Below are 17,245 nucleotides of genomic sequence, written 5' to 3'. Positions count from 1 at the left end.
AGAGCCATAATTATGGATTATAAATAGATTATAAAATTTGGATATGTGTTTTGAAATAATTTTTGTAATCTTGTGAAAATTATTTTTTATTTTTGTGATTTGTTTTGATTATTTGAAAAAATTGGTCAGATGCCATCCGCTGTAGACAAAGTCTGACTTCCTGGGGTAATTTTTCCCCCACGGAAAATCCCTCCTTTGCCTCACAACTATCGTCAAGGACAGAGATTGAAGGCCCCCCCAAGACTGAGTCTGAGATCCCTATAATTCTAACATGGGGGTGCTGGGCTGGCTGAAGCAGGATGTTTGCCAAGTGTTACCTGCAAGTGTGTTCGCTGGACCAAGAATGGTTTCCCATAGAAACCAGTCCTGAAACAATGGGTCCTGCTCACTGCTAGGACTGGTTTGTCCTGTTTCAGAACTGGACTGTCTGTGCTTGTTCTCCACTGTCCTATACCTGTTCCCCTGCCAGTGGAGGACTATAACAGACCCCTGAGTTAACCAAAGACTCTGAGATTCTCCCCAACAAGACAAGACAGATCTGTTGGCCGGACCACAAGGATTTCGCCTCTCCATTGGTAGCTATAACCCCCCTCCCCTTTCTCTCTCTCTCTCTCTCTATCCTTTATCTCCTTTCTGATACTTCTATTGCATTTGCTGTGGGCACTCAATAAAGGGTGCATTTGTTTTGACCAATACTGAAATCCCCTCTGTGTTGTTTTTGCACTCTGAGATCAGTTAACGAACCATCACGACCCCCGCTTGTACTAGCAGATCGTGACAACAGGAAAGCAAGATTTCCTTACCATTTGGAATTCTTACTTCAGTGTGTGCTCTCTCTGCTATACCTAATCCAGGTAGCTTGAGTCACAGGAAAGCATTTCTGGGGATTTTAGAGGAGTATTGCCTTAGCATGGAAGTGTTCAAAAGACTGTTAGATGCTGCAGAGGGATATGGTTTAATGGTGGGTTTGGCACTGCTGGGGGAACAGTTGGACACAATGGTATTAGAGGTCTTTTGAAACCTAAACAATTCTGTGATTCCACCTGCACAAGTAGCAAGAAATCAAAAGTTCCTCAGAACAAACAAATTGGAAAGTATGATGGTCTCAGAAATGAATCAGTGCTGTTTATATTAAGGTACAATCAAGACACGTGTTGTGACACTGGGACGGTACTCAACAAAATACAATCCAAGAGCCTTTATGTCATGGGAGAAGGCAAAATTGTTGAGATCCTTCTTGTTTTGTTGCCATAAGAAAAAAAGATAATTGGGAAAAATGACACGTCCTCTAGATGGTGAGTTCTGTTTTGCTTGAGGAAATTAAATGCAGGATCAGATAAAGGCTAGCAAAACACTTTTCCTCAGTTTTCAGCTTGGTCATATGGGAACTGTTATCCAATAGGATGCACAGAAGCCTGGAAATACCTGGAAATATATGCCTACTGCTCCTGAAAGTTCAGCTGTTCTTGTCATGTGGGAAGGACTTACCAGGACCTGTGTGGTGAGAAAACTTGGAGAACACCAAACTAAGGAATGAAGGAAATGGGAGTTTTAGGCTGCAACTGGAAAATATAGAAAACAGTGGAAGAGAGGGGCAAACCCAGTATTGAATAAATGAAAACTTCTGCAGAAACAATACCCAAATGAAATAAGGAAGAGTAGAATAAATAACATCTATCTGTAGCCTTCTGGAAACAAGCTGCTACCACACCTGATTTGCATTTCTTTCAGCTCTGAAAACACTAAGCAAAAAAATAAGTAGCTGAAAAGGCAGGATTCTGAGATCAAGACCACAGCTTATGCTGTCTAGTGCCTGAGCCTCTGACACCTGCAGTCTTCTTTCTTCATTTTGTCATATTGTAAGTTTGATGCCAAATTTGGAATTTTCTAAGGATGGTCTAAACCAGTACTAGATCTTCAGGACAGAGACAGAGGCTTTTCCAATTTTTAGTACTTTGTTTATCCACCTAAATAATTTTAAAGGCCTTCTCCAAGTAACTAAAATTTTGTTTCCCTTATTATCCTCATTATTATTTGAGGATTAATTTTAGGATTGTTCATCACGTGTCATCTGAATATACCTGTTGAGAAATTCGTTCATTCTCCAGAACTCAGGTCAGTGGGAGTCTTCTTGCCCAGGGTGTGCAAGGACACTGTCCTTCTTGCTGCCAGCATAAAATGTGACCCACCAGCGTGAGCTAGGGAACTTCAGCATGTCCCATTATTTCCTGGCTACTCTGTCAGCCATGTATCTGCCAGCAGCTCAGAAATTGGCCTGAATCTGTGCCTGGTTGTGAATCAAAAGAACTGTAAACACACTCCTGCAGCCCTCATTTCTGCACTGCAAAGCCTGCCCAGCTGTAACTAAGAACCATAGCCCACTGTGGGATTCACATTCTCTGAACCTGAGAGAAGCAGTGAGAGAAGCAGAGAAACGAATGATCAAAACAATTCTTATCTTATTTGCTCTGCCTGTGTTGTGCCAAAGTAGAATGCAATATGGAGATTGTTTACCCAAAGTGATGGTGTTTTGTTTCCTTGGCCTGTCAGGGCCAAGCACATGTCCAGACTGTTGGGCAGAAGATGGTCTGGACACTCAAAACAAGATTTTGTTCAGTTGAGTGTTTGTGCAGTTTCAGCTTTGATGTAGTGTAATATAGTGTAGAATAATATAGTATAACAAAGTAATTAATTACCCTTCTGATATCATGGAGTCAGATGCATTGTTCTTCCCAGATGTTGGGGTCACCTGCTTTTACAATAACCCACACTATGGAAAATGCATAGTCTTTCCTACATGGTTCTTGAGGTGTTTAAGGAAATGTTAATGAATAAATGCTGTGCACTTATGCAAAGTAGGAGATACTACACCATGTTGCACAAATAAGGCAATCATGCCATAATGTACTATGGGCCAAAAGCCACAGAATGGATTCTTGCCAAAAGTTGAGACTATCGCATGGGACTGGTTCTCAGCCTTGCACACTAAATCCCCAAAGTGTGATATTCTGTTTGAACAGTAGATACACACTGTTACAGTTTTGGGGACAGGCAAGTGACAGGCTCACAACAAGGTTCATGCAGTAATAGCTTAAGTTTATTGTGGAGCAGCTCCTTTTATAGGACTTTCAAATTTCCCTCCCTTACAGACATGATTGTTTAAAGGTCTCAGCTCCACCTAGCTCACTGGCTAATGACATGGGTGCATCTGTGCTTCACAGGGGTTGGCTGAGGTCCTCTGTTTGGGTTTGAATCTGACTTATCATTATTGAAACCTGTTGTGTTGAAGACTGTACTATTCCTTTTTTAAAATAAAGTCTATATATATATATATACACATAAATAAATGAAATCATTATGGAGAGTTAACCAAGGTATCCTTTAAGTAGTGCAACACAGTTTACATATAAGGAATGAGCAGAGAACATTTTCCAACATAGCTTCAAAAAAAGGCCGTTGTGAATGTACCGGTGTTGTAATATGTACAACAACAACAAAAAATGTGACATCCTGCTTTAAGCCCCAAACTCACTGATATTGGCTAAAGGATGTCACTAGACATTGAAGTTCCAAGGTGAAGGTGACATGGTGGTATTCAGTCAAATGTTGGACTCAATAACCTTGGAGGTCTTTTCCAACCTTAGTGATTCCATGACTCAATAATATCAGGCAGATTTCATTTCAGACCCTGTATTTGGGTTAAGGTTCTTGAAACAGTAATTAAACCATAAAGAAATCTCTGCCTTTTTTTCTTTTGAAGGATAATTGTCCAAACTCTTTTTCATCATCAGTATTGCTTATCTTAGTAACTCTGCAGGCTAGGTGTTCATTGATTATCAAAAACAGATTATATCCATGATGTATTTGAGCATTCTTTTTCCTTTTTTTTTTAACACAGTACAGTAAAGTGAATGTCTAAATGTTGATTATGCATCTTTATGGCTCAGGTTCTGAGTTCTGTTGACTAAAATGTAGGCATCAAGGAGAAGACTGAGGGGAGACCTCATCACAGTCTACAACTGACTCAAATCGAGTGGAAGTGGAAAAGTAGCACCTATCTCTTGATTCTGGTGATTGGTGAGATGACCTGAGGGAATGGCATGAAGCTGTGTCAGGGAGGGTTTGGGCTGGATATTAGAGAGTTGTCTTTTCCTTGAAGTTGTGCCTCCATGATTCTAGTTCTCTACCATACAGTGTAGCCAACAATTTGTCTTCAGTGTTGAATTTCTATTACTGCTGGCCTGTACTAAAAACTACAAAAGAAAATGCTCTGTTCTGATGAGACTTACAAAGGAATATGAATTTGAAAGTTAGTAATTGATATTGCATACTAGACTCACACTCCAAGCTGAAACAATGAAAGAGTGCCGTGTACAATATTTTTACTGTTAAAAATTTTTAATGATTTTACTTACTGATGATGTAGATTAAGTTACTAACAACAGTGTGCCTTATTCAATTAATCTGTTGTCAGATTTAGGAGTTATAATAAACTATCCCAGACCATCAATAGATGGAAAATAAGGGAGATCTTAGATCAAGTGGGATTACCAGCTGTATGACACCATTGCATGATGTATGGTTCCAAAAGGCTGAAAATGTTCTGCAGACTTCTCAGCAGTCTGAAGAATAGATTATTTTCAGTTGGGCATGTATCTTTACTTGCCTGTGTTAGAGGATTCCAGACACATGCTTTAGATGTTCCTCCCTGAATAGAATAAAACAAGGAGTCTTTACACAGCATCTAACAGTCTCACAGAAACCTGCTGCTCTAACCTTTTGTGTCTATTTCTTGGTTGAAGGAAGCTTAAGTGAGTTTATGGTGAAATTTCTGAATGGTGGTGTGAAGAGGAATAGCAAAACCATCTAATATATGGGTATACACAACTTTAAAGAAATGGGGTACATCAGCAAGAAATTAGACAATGTTTCCTTTTTTGTAATCATTAATGGCAAATTATGGCTTGTAAAAATTTTGCAGAAGGAAAAATATTTGCAACTGTTTTCTTATACTTGTTTTTTGAAATTTTTAAAATTCAAAACCAGTCTGTCATGTCTGTTTGCCACAGTTTTTGTAACTTTTGAAAGTGATGCTTTAAAGTTAAATAACATCAATTGCTAAGCTGTGGTAATACAAACTGCCAGTTCTCTGCACAAAGAGCACTCTGAAACTTTCCAAGAATTGTGAGCTATATTAATTGCTGGTTAAGTTCATTTTAAACCACTTTGATTTTATTTATGGCTGTAAAACTAAGAACTAGGTAAATGGGATGGGAGCTATTTCTCTTTTAGCTAGTTCAGTAGTAATTTTCTAATTTTGTTTGAAGACTTGAAATTCCCAAGTAACAGACAATTTGATCATCTGAATTGTAACCTGGAACATACAATTTTTCCCAAAAAATATATGTGCACACTCTTTTTTGGAAACAGGGTTTAGATGCCTCAAACAGAGCTACAGCAGCCTGTCTCTAATTCATGGTCTTAAAACAATTAGCTGGTACTGCCAGTGGAGCTTATTAAAAAAATTATTACAGGTTTAGTTTGGAGATTTCATTTTGGTTTTAGATTATTATGGATGATAATATGAGGAAAATCATAAAATCAAAACAAGGTTATCACTAGGGGCTGGCATGAATGTGGAATGGGGCATCAAGGTTCTTTTTTGGACAAGAATTGCTGTAGCAAAAGCAATTTTTTAAAGCAATTAAGGAGTTTTACATTAACGTGCATATTGGTGAACAGTCAGCAGCAGCATGGTCAGTAGGTTTCAAATGCACAAGAGGGACTTGGACCTGTTGGAATGAGTCCAGAGGGGGCTGCAGAGATGGACAGAGGGATGGAGCACCTCTGCTATGAGGAAAGGCTGAGAGAGCTGGGAGTGTTCAGCTTGAAAAAACAGAAGGTTCCAGGGTGACCTAATTGCAGCCTTCTGATATCTGAGGGGAATGTGCAGGGAGGATGGAGAGGGACTTTAGACAAGGGAGTGATGGACAAGAGGGAATGGCTTCCCACTGACAGAGATTATGTTTAGATGGGATATTAGGAAGAAATTCTGCCCTGTGAGGGTGGTGAGGCTCTGGCACAGGTTGCCCACAGAAGCTGTGGCTGCCCCATCCATGGAAGTGTTCAAGGCCAGGCTGGACAGGGCTTGGAGCAGCCTGGTCTAGTGGAAGGTGTCCCTGCCCATGCCTGGTTTAGAACCAGAGGGCCTTTAAGGTCTCTCCCAACCCAGGCTGTAAATAAATTGCCGGTGTCACGGGCCATTCTGTGATACTGTGAATTTCCAGAATGTGCCCTCTGAGGGGCAGCATTGAAGAGCAGGTTTCTGTAAACAGCTACTTCTAGTCATACTATGGATTAGGTGTAAGGAAGGGATTAAAAAGTTAGAGCTTATTCTCTGTTGTCTGAAATAATTGGTTTTCAAAGGTAAATCATATGTTTGAGAGGGTTAATGCCAAGCTGTCAATAACCCTGCAGCATCTCTATGCTGATGTGAAAAAGTGTGTAAATTTGCACCCGTTGATTTCTGACAATAGTGAATCTTTTCCAGTAATATTTCTAACTTCAACTTTCGTCTTGTTTTCCATGCAGAGTTTCTCAAGGGTCTTTGGCAGCATCGTATCTCAAAGGTTTCAGTTTTCTTTCAGCAGAATTAGCTTTTCACAGTTTCTACCTGGAATTTGCTGTGGAAGTGATAGAGTTTTTCACCACTGAGGTTTTCAAATAATTCACAATGTAGTTACTTGCAGATGATCTTAAGGCAGATGTAAAAATTGCTGAGTTGCTGGGTTCAGCTCCTTTAAATCCACATTACCTTGATTAAGCCAATCTTTAATTTCTTGGCAATGATATCCTTTATTAAACCTGTGTGATCCTATGTAAGTGAATTCAGCCACTGCATATCAATTTGCCATTAATTATAAATTTGCTTATTTATAAGCAAATTTTGTAAGTCAGTGCACAATGTATTTTCCTGCTGGTATTAATGATTTAATTTAATCTGATGGGGGTCAGCCTTTCAGAGAATAGAATTTTGGTGAAAGTACATTATTTCACCTGTGTTAAAACACTACCTAGGCAAGGACACTGGAGGTAATACCCAAGAAAACTAAGGAAATGCTCTGTTGGTTGCTCCAGTTGTCAGGATATGGGATGTTGGATTGTTTTCAGGCAATATATTTAATTTTTTTTTTTAGTTGATTTCTTCTTGGAACATCTTCCATATGCTAGAATATTTAAAGTGTATTTTTAAATAGTGACTGGCAATCTGCAAAACACCATTTTAGCTTCAATGAGATCATATGCTACTAAAATATACTTATACTAAGACACTGAGATGAATTGAAAGTAGCACAGCTAAAAAGTGAAGGCAACAGGTGTTTTCTTAGATTGCAGATATTGGCTTTTTTAACATCTGTAAAATAACTGCTGCTTCATCCTAAAACTTTTTGAAAATTTTCATGTTTCCACTGCTGAATATCAGTAAGTCCCATTGTTCCTAATGTAGTATATATTCTTTCCTTTAAGGTGTTTTTGACTAATAAAATGTGATATCCTCCTCTAGCACATCACCAGTTTCATAATGTGATGCAGGACTGAAAGACTTTTGGTTGGATACTAGGAACCTGATTACTAAGAGTATTCTGAAAAAGGAACAGGGCAGGCTGTGCTCCTACACACACACACACAAAAAGAAAAACCCCAAACCAAACCAAACCCCCCCCCCAAAAAAAAAACCCCAAAAAAAAAACAAAACAAAAAAAAAACCCAAAAAACCCCCACAACACCCTGGAGTAATCAGCATTCTGTAATTTTCACAGAGATGACTTCAACTTCTCCATTGTTTAAAATTGAGATCTTCCCTATTTTACTCTTTCAAAGTAATTTAAAGAACTTTTTAAAATATGCTGTTTGAGTCCATGTTGCTGAGAGTTTTAGCACAATTATCCCAAGAATAGATAGTTGATAAAGCAATTACAGTCAAATCATTCATCCTGATGCTTCAGATTTGATCTTCTGTATGCAGAATGCTATAACAGTCTCATATTTTTAAAATATGCCACCTCCCATAAAGTAGTGGTTTCAGGTGACTAATCATTGTATAGAGCCCAGAGCTGATATTTAAATGCAAACTGGGGCCTTTTTGTGCAGTTTTGGATCTTAGGGCACAATTCAGAGGCAGCACACTTCACAGAAGTGTGTAACTGTGTCCAGTTCTGGGCTCCTCAGGACAAGAAAGACATGGAGCTTCCGGAGATGGTCCAGCAGAGGCCACAAAGATGATGAGAGTTCTGGAACATCTCTTAGGAGGAGAGACTGTGGGAGCTGGGCCTGTTTGGTCTGGAGAAGACTGAGATGAGATGAGATGAGATGAGATGAGATGAGATGAGATGAGATGAGATGAGATCTCAATAACCCATACAATATTTCCAGGGAGGGTGACAAGAAGATGGTGCCAGGCTCTTGTCATTGGTGCCCAGTGACAGGACAAGGAGCAATGGCCATAAACTGCACAAGAAGTTTCACCCAAACATGAGGAAGAACTTGTGAAGTTTCCCTCTCTGGAGATATTCCAAACCCACCTGGACACATTCCTGTGTCACCTGCTCCAGGTGACCCTGCCTTGGCAGGAGGGGTTGGACAGAGTGATCTCCAGAGGTCCCTTCCAAGCCTAAAAGCTCTGTGATTCCATGAGTCTGTGAATAATACAGATTTAACTAGGAACAGTGAAATTCAAAAAAAACATGGACACAGTGGCTGCAACACATAAAATGATGATCTACTTAATTTGCAAGTGGACATGCTATTTAAAATGAGTGCAACTGAAGTGTCAGTCTGGAAATGTGGAGTGTCAGAGCCATCTGGAAAAAAGCACCCTGCCCTATTCAGACATCATTTATGTCCAAGACCCTTACTGTTATGGCTACTGGAAACTTTGCCTGTCTTAAGATTTCATGTAGGGAGCCTTTCTTGGGCTTTTCTGTAATGGCATGTAACAAAAGTATCAACACCATCTGAAGTACCATTTGTCCATACAAAGTAATATTTTACAATTTGGGGTAAACCCTGGCTCCATGATGCAGAATATTTTTGTGACTCCACTGGAGCCAGGATTTTCTGTATCTTCCAATGCTTTCACAGTAATTGGATGTGGACCTGGACATCAATACCAGCTGCTGATAATATTGAGCTATAGAATGTTATTTGCTATAATGGTTGTGATCAGAGGTAAATCTGTCTTCTGCCCCTTCCAAAGGAGACATTTAGGGCGGAACCCCCAATCTTTTCAGAAACACATTGAGAGAAGAGAAAATGATCAGTGTAGTCATAGGTGCAGTCCAGCTTTCCACCAGCTGTTTGGGCCAGAGCTCTGAAATCCCACTGCAGTTAAAGGCAGCCTCAAGAGATACCTAACTAATGGTGTAGCTGTCCAATGCCTTCCCAGGTCATTCCTGGGGTAAAGGTAGTGTGGGTCGGATATTTTTGCAGTTCACTAATTTTGAAGTATAAAAAAGGTCTTTTGAGGCCATAAGAGCAACTGGCAGCTTCCAGAGTTTTGCCCTGGTGAGATCAGTCCTGGTCTAGGGTCAGAAGGTGAGAGAGTGAGGAAGGATGAAAATTTTACTTTAACCCTTCATGTCTTTATTTGTCCAGCAATCTCTCTATATATCAGCTGAGCCAAGGGAATCTAGGAATGTGTCTATACAGATCTGGGTTAGAGAAGCTCTTTTCATTAGGAATTTAAGGATGAACTATACCTTCCCATACATTTTGAAGGAGACCCCCTTTTTCAAGCACAAAACAATGAAGATATTCTGTAAAATCATTCTGTAATTGTTCATTTTTCTCCACTTGTTCCAATGACAGTGATAGCACTCAATCAAAGAAGTCATGTAGATAGTACATGTGGATGACAGGGATTTAACTTTTATTTTCTGACAACAGAAAATAAAACTTTAAACTGAAGAAAATAATCTCTTGTAATACTTCAAGATTTATCTATTAAATTGCTTGCCAGTAGTTTGAAAAAAAAGCTATCTGAAATCACACTGGGAAATCCTCTGAGTTCAGTCAAATCTCTGAGTCAGCTTCATTTATCACTGCCATCACTGGCTGCTCTATAAATACATCTGCTTTTACAGCCTACACATTCTGAGATTTGCCTGTTATCTCCTCAGAAGAGAAGGGCTAGTGGCTTCTCTTAAACAAGCCTGGCTCAGTCAAAGCCAACACAAATGTGAGCCCAAGAGGCCGAGTGCATCAGTTGTTGTTAGCTTTGATAGTCCCTGCTATCATTTGAGAGTGTGCTTGCAGCCAGTCCAAGTTGGCAGAGTCAGCCCAAGCTGATTGGAGCTGCAGACATTTTTGCTGACTGGAGTCATGCTATCTTTGCCAGTTTGCTGGAATAGACACAGACACTGATTGGGTCATGCTGAAAACATTCCTGTCCTATGAAGCAAGTCTGTTTGTATTTCAGGTTTGCCAGGACTAATGAATTAAAAATCTTGGGCTCACCACAGTTTGCTGTTTAATAATGCCTGTAACAGAAGGATTTTTTCCTCCCTGAAGTGTGACAGCATCATAATCTCTCATCCCTGGCAAGGAGAGGAAGGAAAATCAGAATTGTGGAAAAGGGTTATCTTTTGGGACAGCAAAGCCTATGGGAAGTGCAGGTAGCAGCATGTTGCCCTGACAGCTGTCTCAGCTTCTCAGACCTTGTCAGTTTGTTGCTATGCAGCAGGTGCAGCCTTTTCTTTTATTGAAGCTTTACTCCATAAAGGCAACGACGAGCCAAGGCAGTGGCTGGCCCTGGATTATACAAGTGCAGACACTCCGCTAAGTGAGGTAAGGCAACAGGTGTGAAAAAATCCATAGAGCTCTAACCTAGAGCATTTAATCTCAGTTCTGCTGCAGGTTTTTTACAGAGGAACAGCAGCCAGCCAGCTCTATAGGCAATTGTTGGGAGGATGAGAGCTGCTCATTAAATCTGATTAAGTTCCAGGTTGCCCACTCACTCTCATCTCTGTCTACAGAGACACTGTTCTTCATTCATGGGGAAAGGATGTGGGAAATTAGGGGCAGTTGGTCTGCATGTTTCATAATATCACCTTGTTTGCACACAGGCTTTTTTCATCCCTCTCTCTTCTCTGTGATTGCTTTTTGTGATGGAGAGAAAGAGAAAAATCCTTTTTTGAGGATTTCACAAAAAAAAGGAGAGGAGGGATAAATGCAATATAAAAAGATGATAACAGGGTAAATACTGTGTATAAGGATGAAATGTCTTTTTTTTTCTGAATTAGAATAAAATGAAAATTTTCTTTTGTGTTTCAATAGAATTCATCATTTCTTACTGAAAGGGTATTGATTTTTGCCCTCACAGAGTAGATGGTTAAAAGGGTTAATTTAAAAACATTGCAGACCACAGAGTATGTGATTGGGATTAAAAAAAGTCTTGTAGCAATATAGTTATGGCAACTTTAAAAACTCTAGCAGAAGGCATCCTTTTAATTTCTTAGGCTGTGATGTGAAATGTAAAGTATACTTTTATGTGGAAGACCACTTGAGATTGTCAGTTTCAGAGAAAGTGTATAAACAGCACAGAACAATGAAAAGCCTTGTTTTAAGGATTTGCTTATCACTTAAAATCTCTTCACTTGGAGAGGTTTTTTCTTTACCTTGTATTGGGAAGTAAGGAAGGGAAATATGTTTATGAATTTTGCATTGGTAATTCTGTTGTATTTTAAAAACAATGAGATGTCTCAGATGTTTCTTATGAAGTGAGAGTGGGGAAGAGATCAAGAATGCTCAGAAGGTAAAAATTATTTACTCTGATGCAGTGCAAAATAAAATATTTCAGTTGACTCCAAGGTCTTTTCCTGAATGTAAAATATATATGGCTGCAATTTATTTGGCTTTTCTTTGCCTATGCTCCACATATAATAGATCCATTTTCGTGGGTCTTGAATACTAGTAATGGGAAATTAAGAGCACTCCCTGTTATCCTTCACATACTAGCAGAAACAGACACTTTCAGCTTCAAATAAAATTTATTCAAAGTAAGGATTTTAGATTATTTGTTGTTATTGTAAGAAAAGATGATGCACTTCAAATAACAAATAACCATATCACTCTGCTAGCTAAATATAAAGAGAGACAAAGCAAATAAACAAGAAATGCTGAAATTGATGGACCCAATGCAAATTTGATCTTCTTCCACTGATTGCATGGCATTGATGCCAGAGAAGTCTTTGATTCACTTGTACACCACCAAGGAAGATTATACTCCTGAAATAGTGCTGTGTTCTATTGACTTTTTGAGACTGCCAAATAATTCAGTATGAATTGGAATGACTTGGTAGAATTTTCATGCAGTACAATAGCTACTTTACTGTAAAACTGCAAGACTGTTGGCTTAGGAAACTGGCTATTGTTTTCACCAGCTAAATGCTCTGTTGTCTGCTGACAATGACTTAGTAAATTAATTGTATTTTCCTGATGAATTTGGTTTCTAATTCCCTAAGAAGTTTTTATGGTAATTTGAAAGCATAATTGTCCACCCATTTGGTATGAATACAATGTGTGCTGGATAGCAGTCCAGAGTCCTAAAATAATTTCTTTATGGGCAGATCTTTTGCATGCACAAAGTCCCACTAACTTCACATTCTCCACACATGGTGCTATTCAGAAGATTAGTATCTTTGAATTCAGCAACTTTGTGGTAGATAATCAAGGGGATTGTTTGCATTCAGCTATTCAACTGAGTTTAACCAAAACTGTTCATTCAAAAGGTTAAATACACATCGTAGAGCTCAGAGTACAACTTCTGAGGGCACAGAGATGTTTTAATTATATTGTTAGTAGCTAATTCTTTTATTGCTCAACAGTTCTTTAGTGCCATATTTGAAATGAACTAGCAGTTTTCTTAATGGACAGGGTTTCATCACGCAGGGTAAAATCACTTTTTGGAATCGATGGTCTCAGAAGAAAGGCAGAGGACTGAGTAAAGTCCCAACCCAGGAGCCAAATCCATGCAGACAGACCCCTACACCTGCACAGGCTTCCACTGAAGAATCACCACCAAGGTTTGGAGACCCCCATGTATTTTTGGCCATGAAGCGTGTGACTTGCAGGAGCACTTGGGCTGGGGGAGTATGGGTGGAAGGTAGGAGGATGAGTGCCTCCTCATTGACACCATGTGGAGTGGTGTGCACGGTTCCAATCACAGGGCAGTCTTGGGGTCATGTTACTCTCAACTCCCCACCCCTTCTTCCTTCTTCACCTTCAGAACCAGGCAGTATTGCCACGAGTCAAGGCTTGCTGAAGGGGCAATGGCGGGGAGCAAGCAGGTGAGAAGCGAGGCAGCTTCCTTTGCCATCGTTCTTTCTAATCTATAAATAGCAAAAATAAAAGCAGATTCTGCGCTGAATTTCACTTAAATTCTTTTTAAATGGAAAAGAGAAATGGCGCTCCCTTGACTTTGATTCTAAACATCTAGCTAGGTTGGGAAAGTGCATGAAAAGCATTAAAACTCATTTGTTGAATGATGTCACATGCTCTGTAATAAATATATGTTTTGTACTATTGCAGCTGGAGCAAACAAGTAAAAGCATTGACTCAAGTGCCCACATGATCACCACGGCCAGGGTACCTGCTGATAAGCCGGTACGAATTGCCTTCAGCCTTAATGATTCCCCAGGTACAGTTTAATTTATGGAGTAAACCACAATGCTTTTAAATTTAAACCACAACTGCTTTTAAATTTTACATTAACTTACCAGTGTTTACAATATCTAATGTAGTCCAGTGAAATGGATGGATTTTTTTTCATGAGTGGTATCTTGTGGTCAGTTTTCCTGTCTGATAACTTTTAATGTTTCCATTAACAATTTCATTAGACTAAATCCACTAGATTGACAGTTTCAATCTTTACTTTCTTTCAGTGGTTTGTGGAATGCAATTAGGATGGTAATTAACTATCAAATTTACCTACATGTGCAGTACGTCTGATTGTGTGGAATTGCAAAACAGGAAAAGTAAAAGGATAAATTTGTCTAGAGAAGGAAGAGGCTTTTCCTAGGGGGAAGGTTGGAAAGTGCCACACATGCCCAGCTTGGTGAAAGGTTTCAGGAAACAGGTGCCCCACATGGCATGTTCTCTCAGACAGCAGCAGAATTTCATTGATGTTTATCCTATCAGCTCATGCTGAGGGAGTATTAATTTCCCCAAACATACCCTGTACACACATGGTCCCTTTGGAGTAGATAAATATTATCGGTTTGGACCTTCAATATTATTAAGGACCAGAGAGCTGTTGCCAAACACTGAAAATCAAAATTAAATAAATCAAAGGGGAAGCTTAAAAGCATCCAAAAAAAGTTAGTTGCTGCTTTTGCTAAAGGTGAGTGCCTGCAGTCAGGGCTGAGATGTGTTTATGGCATGAGGTGTAAGGACAACTGAAACCTATGCTGTTGAGAGCTTTATGGGACTCTTTGCATTGTAGGATAGTGTGATGGCTGTTGCCTGAGGTTTGTGTGAACAGAATCTCAGCTTGAATGCAATTTTCTATTTTCAAAATATTTTAGAATATGCATTATCTTTCCTAGCTAATTATTGTGTACTACTAATTTTCAGCTACAATACTGAAATACAATCTCATCCCTTAAGCAAGGGAATTAAAAAACAAACATCTTCGTATATTATTGAACCTAACTTTCAATTCATAAAGATGAGTGACAAAGAAAGATTGGGACAAGGGAAATAAAGAAACATGATAATCTATGTGCCTTTTTCATAAATTAAAATAACCTGGTAATTACATTTTTATTACAGAGAGCAGTAAGGAATCATTCAAATCTCTCAAGATACAGTCACATGGTAAATTTCTTGCAGGAATTATGGCATAGATAGGTCTTGAAGAGAGATGTAAAGGAAAGGGGAGTGCTCTTACAAATTATGAAAAAAGAATGCTAATGTGAGACACAGAAAACAAGTCAGGGAAAGCTGAGACCATGGGAAAATCAAAGAGAGCAGAGTGGTTTGTGACAAGAGACGGTAGTAGGAAATGACAAGGTTGTGAATAGCTTGCAAGAAGGGAACATGAAAGGCAGGAAGCCTGACTTCCTTAACATTGCATCATATTTTATTTTCTACCTTTTTATCCTGCTAATAATTCCAACCTCTTTCTTAACCTTTACAAAAATAAACTCAGTTAGGGAAAGGTAATCTTTTTCTTCTACATATTTTTAAATTGTTCCAAATGTTAAAATTGTTAAAATGTTGAATCCTTTATTGTATTATCCAAATGTTCCTACAGTATGCTATCCAGAATCTTCAGGAGTACTGATAAAAAAAACCAGCAACCAGTAGAGTGAGTGCCATGCTCCCCTCTGCATCACATCTGTTTGGGGGCTACCAGGAGGTCTAAACCAACATTACTGTTTTACCATACCATAAGAATTTCAAGTGCTTTTATGTTAGATATATTGCAAGAAGGCAAAGGAAATAAGCTTTTAATAGGTGTAAAAACTTCCAGCAAACCATAATTAAACCATAATTGAATCAAGAGAGTACAAACAAGTATTTAACATATTTTTTTTAAGATGAGCTACAAAAACATTCAGAAGATAGACAATTAGGTATTCTGTAGTAGGTGCTTTTTTTTCCCTTACTCTTTTATATTTTTTCACCTTTTTTTTCTCCTTGATGTGATATTTGTTTTCAGTCCAAACAGGAATGACCTGATGTGTGATAGTAAAGCATCAGCTGAAGCTCATGCACTGCTAGGATACAATAAGTTCTTGGCAAGGGCTGAGTGGTGAGGAAATCTCTCTGACTTAAGCTTTTCCTTAAATTCTACCTCACTTGAAAGGCACAGTGACACATTTTGCCAAGAAAGGCTGCATTCTCCTTCCGGGGGCTGTGCAACTGCTTACTAGGAGGAACTGACAGCATAACTGGATATAAAAAGAGGAAATGGAATGTTTCTTCTGAGTGGTGATTATCTCACTGGCTAGGATTGTAACCAAGCAGTGGGTGTGAGGAGCACTGAAAGGAAAAACTACTCTCAGCTTATGAAAAGAAATTACTTTGTGTTAACTGACCTACAAAACCAGAGCTGGCCTGTCCTGAGTGTACAAGAAATAATGTGTCTTACATTATTTGTCAGTCAGCACCTGATGACTGAAATTCTGGCCAGCTTTGTGAGGTATTTTTAATGTGATAGTAGAGTAATCAGTTCCTTAAAAGTCTCAGGAGCAGCCCATCAGAGGGTGCTATATAAGACAGTTTTATTGTGTATCTCTTATTCCTGTATATATAAATGTCTATGTTTGGGCCTTTCACTCAAGTTCACTAACACATTTCCCAGGGTGTGTCTGTGCACTCTGTCACAGCAGTTTGACTTAAGGTACCATTTTAAAAGAATGAAATGGAAACATACTGTTTCAACCTACCTTATATCACTTGGAAACTAATGCAGCTTGAACTGAATGTGGTGTTCCAAGATTCAAATAAGTGTTCCAAAGTTGAAAATTCATTGTGGTTTGTCAGCATCAATTTAATGTTAACCATGAAATTGAATATGTCCTAATTTTTATCAATCTTACAAATACATGAACTTAATGGGATTTTGACAGCTGGGTTTGTTTTGTGTAATAGTTCAAAGGGAAGTTTTGTAGGTTCATCTGTCTTTACCTTGCTTTCTCAAATAAAAGCTTGAATCTAGCTGAAAAGTTCTGCTCATGGTATGTGGTGATGACTGGGTCTGAAATTGTTAGTGAGTTCTTTAATTTGAAATTAGTTTACCTCTGACAGCACTTTACTGAAAAATCACTGACAACAAAGGCAAAACATAGATCTTCTAATTAACCTAATGAACCTATCAGACATTGGAACAGCGTCATATTTTTGCAAGCATGGCAAAATTACTCATTTTACTCTTCTTTATGCTCATTATCCTAGTGACTACAAAGAATTTTTTGCTTTTGTAGTTTCTCATGCTAAACCATTTTGCAGTGGTTGCTTCTTCAAAAGCAACCTCCAAATTCCTACCCCACCCTCATATTGGTTGTGATGGCTCCAGGGGTTTTCCAGCACATTGATTGACAACCAGTGAGGATTGCTAAAATATATGGCTAAAATTTACAGAGCTAATTTCCTAAATCTACACCCAACCTGCAGGGCTTGGTTCTTGGGGGATTAGATGGGAAATCAGGTGAGACAGCCTCAAAGGGACATTCATCTGAGG

General features: G+C 38.9%; 1 protein-coding gene across 1 annotated transcript in view; it reads left to right on the top strand.

Annotated features, from left to right (window-relative positions):
• Window positions 1-13,015: 13,015 nt before the first annotated feature.
• The window catches only part of MAP3K7CL (MAP3K7 C-terminal like), a 28,931-nt gene continuing 24,701 nt past the window's right edge, over window positions 13,016-17,245 (top strand). Inside the window, exons 1-2 of the mRNA XM_054270480.1 lie at window positions 13,016-13,082; window positions 13,588-13,696. Of these exons, the coding sequence (XP_054126455.1) occupies window positions 13,627-13,696 (70 nt within the window). The 5' untranslated portion in view covers window positions 13,016-13,082; window positions 13,588-13,626. The remainder of the gene's footprint in view (window positions 13,083-13,587; window positions 13,697-17,245) is intronic.

This window comes from Melozone crissalis, unplaced genomic scaffold (genome assembly GCF_028551555.1).
Source record: "Melozone crissalis strain CALT ecotype California unplaced genomic scaffold, PUWL_Pcris_2 ptg000009l_1, whole genome shotgun sequence".
NCBI classification, from domain to species: domain Eukaryota; kingdom Metazoa; phylum Chordata; class Aves; order Passeriformes; family Passerellidae; genus Melozone; species Melozone crissalis.
Note: the sequence above shows the minus strand (reverse complement) of the source record. Positions and strands in the feature narration are given on the sequence as shown.